This window comes from Mandrillus leucophaeus, unplaced genomic scaffold, assembly GCF_000951045.1.
Source record: "Mandrillus leucophaeus isolate KB7577 unplaced genomic scaffold, Mleu.le_1.0 Scaffold1, whole genome shotgun sequence".
Lineage (NCBI taxonomy): Eukaryota > Metazoa > Chordata > Mammalia > Primates > Cercopithecidae > Mandrillus > Mandrillus leucophaeus.
In genome coordinates this window covers 10,521,676-10,528,659 of record NW_012098097.1, presented here as the reverse complement: position 1 = coordinate 10,528,659, position 6,984 = coordinate 10,521,676, and the positions used below count along the sequence as shown (strand labels likewise).

Below are 6,984 nucleotides of genomic sequence, written 5' to 3'. Positions count from 1 at the left end.
CGGGAGGCTGAGGCAGGAGAATCACTTGAACCTGGGAGGTGGAGGTTGCAGTGAGCCAAGATCACACCACTGCACTCCAGCCTGAGCAACAGAGTAAGACTCCGTCTCAAAAATAAATAAATAATAAATAAACAAACAAACAAATTCCTTCCTTAGGCCAGTCGTGGTGGCTCACACCTATAATCCCAGCACTTTGGGAGGCCAAGGCAGAAGGACTGATTGAGCCCAGGAGTTCAAGACCATCCTGGGCAACACAGTGAGACCCGATTTCTTAAACAAACAAACACCTTCTGGTACCTATAAAAGAATAAAAATAACTTGATATAACCCTTCCAACCTATTAACAAAAAATCTAATGGAAAGTAGAATGAGTGTGTTACATACGTTAGAGGACAAGGGCCAGAAAAGAGATATAGGTCTTTTCTTTATGAGTTATCTAATGTTCCAAGGAAGCGGGAACAGGCAGAGCGAACAGAGAGAAAGCGGCCATGCTGACTTCCCTAGCCTTGCTCTCGGGATGAAGTCCCTGCCAGACCCACCGTCAGGGGTGCCCACCACGGGCTCAGGTGCACTGGGGCTGCTGAGGGCATCACCACTCAGCCCCTCCTTGAGGGCAGCATCTGGGATGACGACGGCCATGGACGCTGCTTGTTTCTTGCAGGATGACAAAGATGTCTCTGAACAGGGCGTGATGGAAGGCGGAGTCCAACGGGGCACAAAGGTTATGCCTTCTTCTTCTAACTGGCGAAGGTAGTATTCAATGATTTCCTTTCCCTTTAAAACAAAAGCAATTTAAAGGTGAATATATATTCAATATTCAAATCATTCATCCCTCCCAAGATTTTTCTTTTTTTCTAGCCAACAGAAGATGGTGAGCCTCAAAAGCTTTTTTTTTGAGACAGGGTCTCGCTTTGTGGCCCAGGCTGGAGCGCAGCGGCATGATCACAGCTCACTGTACTCTTGACCTCCTGGACTCAAGCCATCCTCCTATCTCAGCCTCCCCAGTAGCTGGGATTACAGGTATGTGCCACCACATCTGGCTAATTTTTGTGTTCTTTGTAAATATGGGGTTTCGAAATGTTGTCCAGGCTGGTCTCGAACTCCTGGGCTCAAGCAATCTGCCCACCTCAGCCTCCCAAAGTGCTGGGACTACAGGCACGAGCCAGTGCGCCCAGTCCCTCACAAGCTTTTTAAACACCAATAAAACTGAATTGCTACAAAATAAATAGAAAAAAAAAAAAAAAGGCCAAATGGTTTTGTGTGTTTATTTTACTTGTTCTTTTCCAAGGTTTAGGAACTAATATCTAAAGAGATGGAATTTTTATATGACTATTTTAAAATGCTGATTTATGGTACTTGTACTCAATATATGATTTCTGTCTCAATTTCAATTCTTTTCAACGCAGTACCCTGAAAATGAGCCTTCAAAAACCACTCCATAATCCCACGTGGATAGATTTCAAAACCACAATTCCATAACAACTGATGAGCAACAACACAAAAACGAGAAAGGAAGGTCTTCCGTGGAAGAACTGACAATCCAAGGGGGGCAGCCTGCCTGGCAAGCACCTCCCCAGGCCCCCAGGCCTCCTCCCGATCCTGCTGCAAGGCCTGGGTGCTGTGTGCCAGCTGCTGCTGCCTCTCCCCAACTTCTACCTCTCTCAGCAACTCCAGGCAGACAGTGTCATAGCGTGAGCGACAGGCACCTCCTTCCCCCATCAGCAACCAGCACCACCTTAACCCCTATACCTAAAGATGAGGCGGGGGTAGGGATCACAGCGTCTTCCACCCAAGAAATGCTGCAAATCCTTCGCTAAACCCATCTCCAGCCTTCCAAAAAGACGGGTCATCTCAGAGACTCCTGCCCACCCTCTGCCACAAAATCCCAAGATACACTCACTTTTTTAATGTTGCTGGTATATTGTTTCATTGCAATTTTTTCCACAGTACTTTCAAAACCAAAGAAAGATTTAATATCTAAACTTGCAGACTGTTCAAAACAGGTCCAATCTTCATTTTCAGGGTGAACCTGCAGATAAAGAGAAAGCACTCTCACTGACTGAACTGACAACAGAACATCATTTGTCTGCTCCTCAGTTTAACCAGGAACCAGAAGAAACACTTACTTTACTAATAATGCTACTATCACAAAGACAGCAGATGGAAAAAATGCCAAAATCATGTTCAAAATCAGGACCAAAATCACATTCTAAATCATGAAGAGATCCAAATAATTGTTCAAAAACATTTCAAAGATGACTATAAAAAGAGAGCTTCGGCCAGGTGCAGTGGCTCACACGTATAATCCCAGCACTTTGGGAGGCCGAGGTGGGTGGATCACGAGGTCAGGAGATCGAGACCATCCTGGCTAACACAGTGAAATCCTATCACTACTAAAAATACAAAAAATTAGCCAGGCGCGGTGGCGGGTGCCTGTAGTCCAGCTACTCGGGAGGCTGAGGCAGGAGAATGGTGTGAACCCAGGAGGCGGAGCTTGCAGTGAACCGAGATCGCGTCACTGCACTCCAGCCTGGACGACAGAGCGAGACTCTGTCTCAAAAAAAAAAAAAAAAAAAGGAGAGCTTCATTTTCATTCTTGCTTCATTCATTCAACATACTCACTCAATAGTCTTCTCCATCATGAACAAAAAGGTACTGGCCTTGGAAGCTTTCAACAGAGTCTAACAGAGGAGACAATCAGCCAGAAACACAGTAGGTAAGAAAATTAAAGATAAGTAAGTGCTATGGAAAAAAGAAACCTTGAAGCAGGCTGAAAGAACCAGGGATAGGGGTCAGGCATGATGGCTCACACCTGTAATCCCAACACTTTGGGAGGCCAAGGTGAGAGGATGGCTTCAGTCCAGGAGTTTGAGCCCAGCCTGGGCAACAGGGCAAGACCTCATCTCTACAAAGAAATTTAAAAATTAGCCAGGTGTGGTGGCATGTGCCTATAGTCCCAGCTACTTGGGAGGCTGAGGTAGGAAGGATCACTTGAGTCTGGAAGGTGGAGGCTGCAGTGAACTGTGATTGTGCCACTGTACTTCAGCCTGAGTGACAGGGCAAGATCCCATCTCTGAAGGAAAAAAATAAAGACTGGGGGTTGGGGTGTCGGGCTGCAGAATTAAATAGGTGGCTGGGGCTGGCCAAGAAGGGGTAACCTGAGCCGAGATGGGAGGAGGTGAGACTAGAGACGTAGGGAGGAATAGCACAGCACAGCAGCGAGCACCTTGGAGCCAAAGCCCCTGAGGGATGCCCACTGCATGGCAAGGAAGACAGGAAAGGTGTGACCAGGAGAGAACTCAGGCCCTTGCAAGCCACCATAAGGACTCTGGGCTCTTCCCCTGGGTGAACTGCGGAGACACTCCAGGGTTTTGAGCCCAGAGAAGTGACTTGATCTGACACACTTTAAATAGATCACTTTGAATTCAGTGTTAAGGATACACTGCAGGGGAGAAGGGCAGAAATACAGCAATCTGGCAGGAGAGTATTCTAAAATTCTGATAAAAGAAGTTCTTGACACAGGGTGGTAAGCAGTGAAGATACTAAGACAAACACTCGCGGCACTAATCTTAAAGGCACACATCTTAGTACTTCATTAGATATTTCTAACATATTACAGTGAGACTAGAAAAGAAGTGGCATATGAAAGTAATATTTAAGGCTGGGCGTGGTGGCTCATGACTGTAATCCCAGCACTTTGGGAGGCTGAGGCAGACGGATCACAAGGTCAGGAGTTGGAGACCAACCTGGCCAACACGGTGAAACCCTGTCTCTACTAAAAATACAAAAATTAGCCAGGTGTGGTGGCAAGCAACTATAATTCCAGCTACTTGGGAGGCTGACAAATGAGAATCACTTGAACCTGCAAGGTGGAGGTTAAAGTGACCTGAGACTGTGCCACTGCATTTCAGCCTGACTGACAAGAGTGAAACTCCATCTAAAAAAGAAAAAAAGAAAGGAAAGAAAGAGAAGAAAGAAAAGAAAAAAAAGAAAAGAAAAGAAAGGAAAGAAAAGAAAGAAAGAAAGTAGGCCAAGGGGTGGATCATGTGAGGTCAGAAGTTCCAGACCAGCCTGGCCAACACGGTGAAACCCCTTCTCTGCTAAAAATACAAAAATCAGCCTGGCGTGATGGCGTGTGCCTGTAATCCCAGCTACTAGGGAGGCTGAGACAGGAGAATCCCTTGAGCCTGGGAGGCGGAGGTTGCCGTGAGCCAAGATCATGCCACTGCACTCCAGCCTGGGTGACAGAGGGAGACTGTGTCTCAAAAAACAAAACAAAACAAAACAAAACAAAAAAAACAAAAGCAAAACCAAATCAAGGCATCACTTAGCTGCCTTAACTGCCACAACAACATAATCTACTCTGCAGGAGACCATACCTGGTACCCTTCCTCCTACACATGAGAAATAAGTGACAACATCTAATGAAGAACTACCCTCTAAGACAAAAAGATGCACTGTTCAAAATGGTGATCAAACAATCCTCAGAAGCCACATGTCAGCAGAACGTCTTCCACGGAGTGACAGATTACTCACGGTGTAGCAGCAATGCTCGTTAATGATGACCCGATTGGAAAATGTTTCATTATGAGCCTCAATGTGCAAAGTACGTTCCCGAGAATTCAGTGAGTTTTTCTGGACAAAATAAACATAATCAACTCCTGCAATCTTAAAAAAAAAAAAAAAAAGAAATAAAGAGAAAAAGTGTTAACTAGTAATATCCAATTGCACAGAAGCTGTAGTGTAACTTCGTGTTGTCTTCGGGAGGTGCCCTCCAAGACGCCCTTTCCGCCCGTTACCTTCTTCAGCAGTCTGGGTGCATCGACATCCAGCTTGCAGCGCCTTTCAATGACATGAATAGCCCCATCTTCACTCTTGAATTCATTCACAGTGTCACTGCCCACGAACATCGGAATCAAAGGACACGTAGGGAACCTCCTTTCATAGGCCTATAAATTTAAAAACAAAAAAAGCGGAAGTGAGCAAAAGACACATCCTGATGTCCTGCCGCTGAACGTGTTCTCCCTGGAACAGCACCTCTCGGTGCACGGCAACGGGCAGCGCCACAGCTGTCTGTCTTCACATCTGAAGCTTTCGTTAAAGAAGACAAAGACACTCGATGACCATGGATTGGAAGATTCAACCTAGTAAAGATCTCAATTCTCCCCATAACTAACATCATTCCTAACAAAACCCCAGCAAGATGTTTTGGTAACTATAGACAAGCTTGTTTTAAAATTTATATAGAAAGACAAAGGAACTAGAATAACTAAAACAACTTTGAAAAAGATGAATAAATTGGGAGGAGTCAGTCACCCCAGTATTAAGGCTTACTATACAACTACAGTAATCAAGACCGCCTAGTATTAGGAGAGGGGTAACTGACATACAGCTCAATGGGACAAAATATAGAACCCAGAAACAGACTCAAACAAATACACCCAACTGATTTATTTTTTAGTATCTGCACCTTTGTCAGGAAACACCAATTGATTTTCAACAGAGATGTAAAAGCAATGGGGAAAAGAAAGGAGGCCAGTCTTTTCAACACGTTACTGGAGCAATTACACATCCATAGGCAAAAACAATAACAACAATGAATCTTGACCTAAACCTCACACCTTGTATAAAAAGTAACTCAAAGATCAGGGACTTAAATGTAAAACACAAAACTAAAACTTTTAGGAAAAAAGATAGAAAATCTTTGGGATCCTGGGCTAGGCAAAGAATTCTTGGATGTGACACCAAAATCACAATCCATAGGAGAAAAAATAGATAAAATGAACTTCATCAAAGTTAAAAACATTTGATCAGCTAAAAGACCCTGTTAAGGCCAGGGGCAGTAGCTCACGCTTGTAATCCCAGCACTTTGGGAAGCTGAGGCGGGCAGATCACAAGGTCAGGAGATCGAGACCATCCTGGCTATAGACACGGTGAAACCCTGTCTCTACTAAAAATACAAAAACATAAACTGGGAGTGGTGGCGGGCACCTGTAGTCCCAGCTACTCGGGAGGCCGAGGCAGGAGAATGGCGTGAACCCGGGAGGTGGAGCTTGTAGTTAGCCACTGCACTCCTGCCGGGGCGACAAAGAGACTCCGTCTCAAAACAAAACAAAACAAAACCCGTTAAGAGGATGAAAAAACAAACTACAAAATGGGAGGAGGTATTTACAAACCACGTATCTGACAAAGGACTAGTGCCTAGAATACATAAAAAATTCTCAAAACTCAACGTAAGTATAGTGAACCAGGAGAACACTGGTTTGGACTGAACTCCTGCACCAGGCCCAGCAGACCAAACCAAAATGGAGTCCCTCTTGGTAACCTCCACACTACCAAGCCAAAAGTAAGCTGTTTATCTGACTTTCCAAGAAATCAGGAGAGAGAGAACAGCGAATCCCCCAAACGGGCCAGTTTGGGCCAGCGTGATAAGGAAGTCCCCTCTGCGTTAACCTTTGCAAGGAAAGCCACTCTGAAACCACCCATCTGCTTGCTGTTCTCTGTGCCTGTTTCCCTCACCCCTTTTCTGTCTACAGAGCCACCTTCCTCTGCTGGGCTCATGAAAACACTCACTCTATTTTACAGAATTCTATTTTATAGAATGAGGTGTTGCCTGATTCTGGAACCAAAAAAGCCAATTAAGATCCATACACTAACATACACTAAATTTGTTGTAATTTTGTCTTTTGACACACAATTGAAATTTAAAAATGGTTAAGATGGTAAATTTCATGTGCTTTTACCATGATCAAAAAAAAAAAAAAAAAAACTCAAGAGTTTACAAAAGTCCAATTAGAAAATGGGCAAGAGACAGAAAGTGATATCTCACCTGAGAGGATACACAGATGGCAAATAAGCACACGAGAGATGTTCATTAGAGAAAAGGGCCATTGGCCGGGCGCGGTGGCTCAAGCCTGTAATCCCAGCACTTTGGGAGGCCGAGATGGGCGGATCACGAGGTCAGGAGATCGAGACCATCCTGGC

At 44.7% G+C, this 6,984-nt stretch overlaps 1 protein-coding gene across 2 annotated transcripts in view; it reads right to left on the bottom strand.

The window, feature by feature from the left end:
- The window catches only part of SEC14L1 (SEC14-like 1 (S. cerevisiae)), an 83,887-nt gene that overhangs the window by 20,683 nt on the left and 56,220 nt on the right, over positions 1-6,984 (bottom strand). For both annotated transcript variants that reach the window (XM_011987084.1, XM_011987141.1), the window contains 4 exons: positions 4,800-4,949; positions 4,537-4,668; positions 1,901-2,029; positions 540-774 (listed from right to left, as the gene is read on the bottom strand). In XM_011987084.1, coding sequence (XP_011842474.1) covers positions 540-774; positions 1,901-2,029; positions 4,537-4,668; positions 4,800-4,949 — 646 coding nt within the window. The remainder of the gene's footprint in view (positions 1-539; positions 775-1,900; positions 2,030-4,536; positions 4,669-4,799; positions 4,950-6,984) is intronic.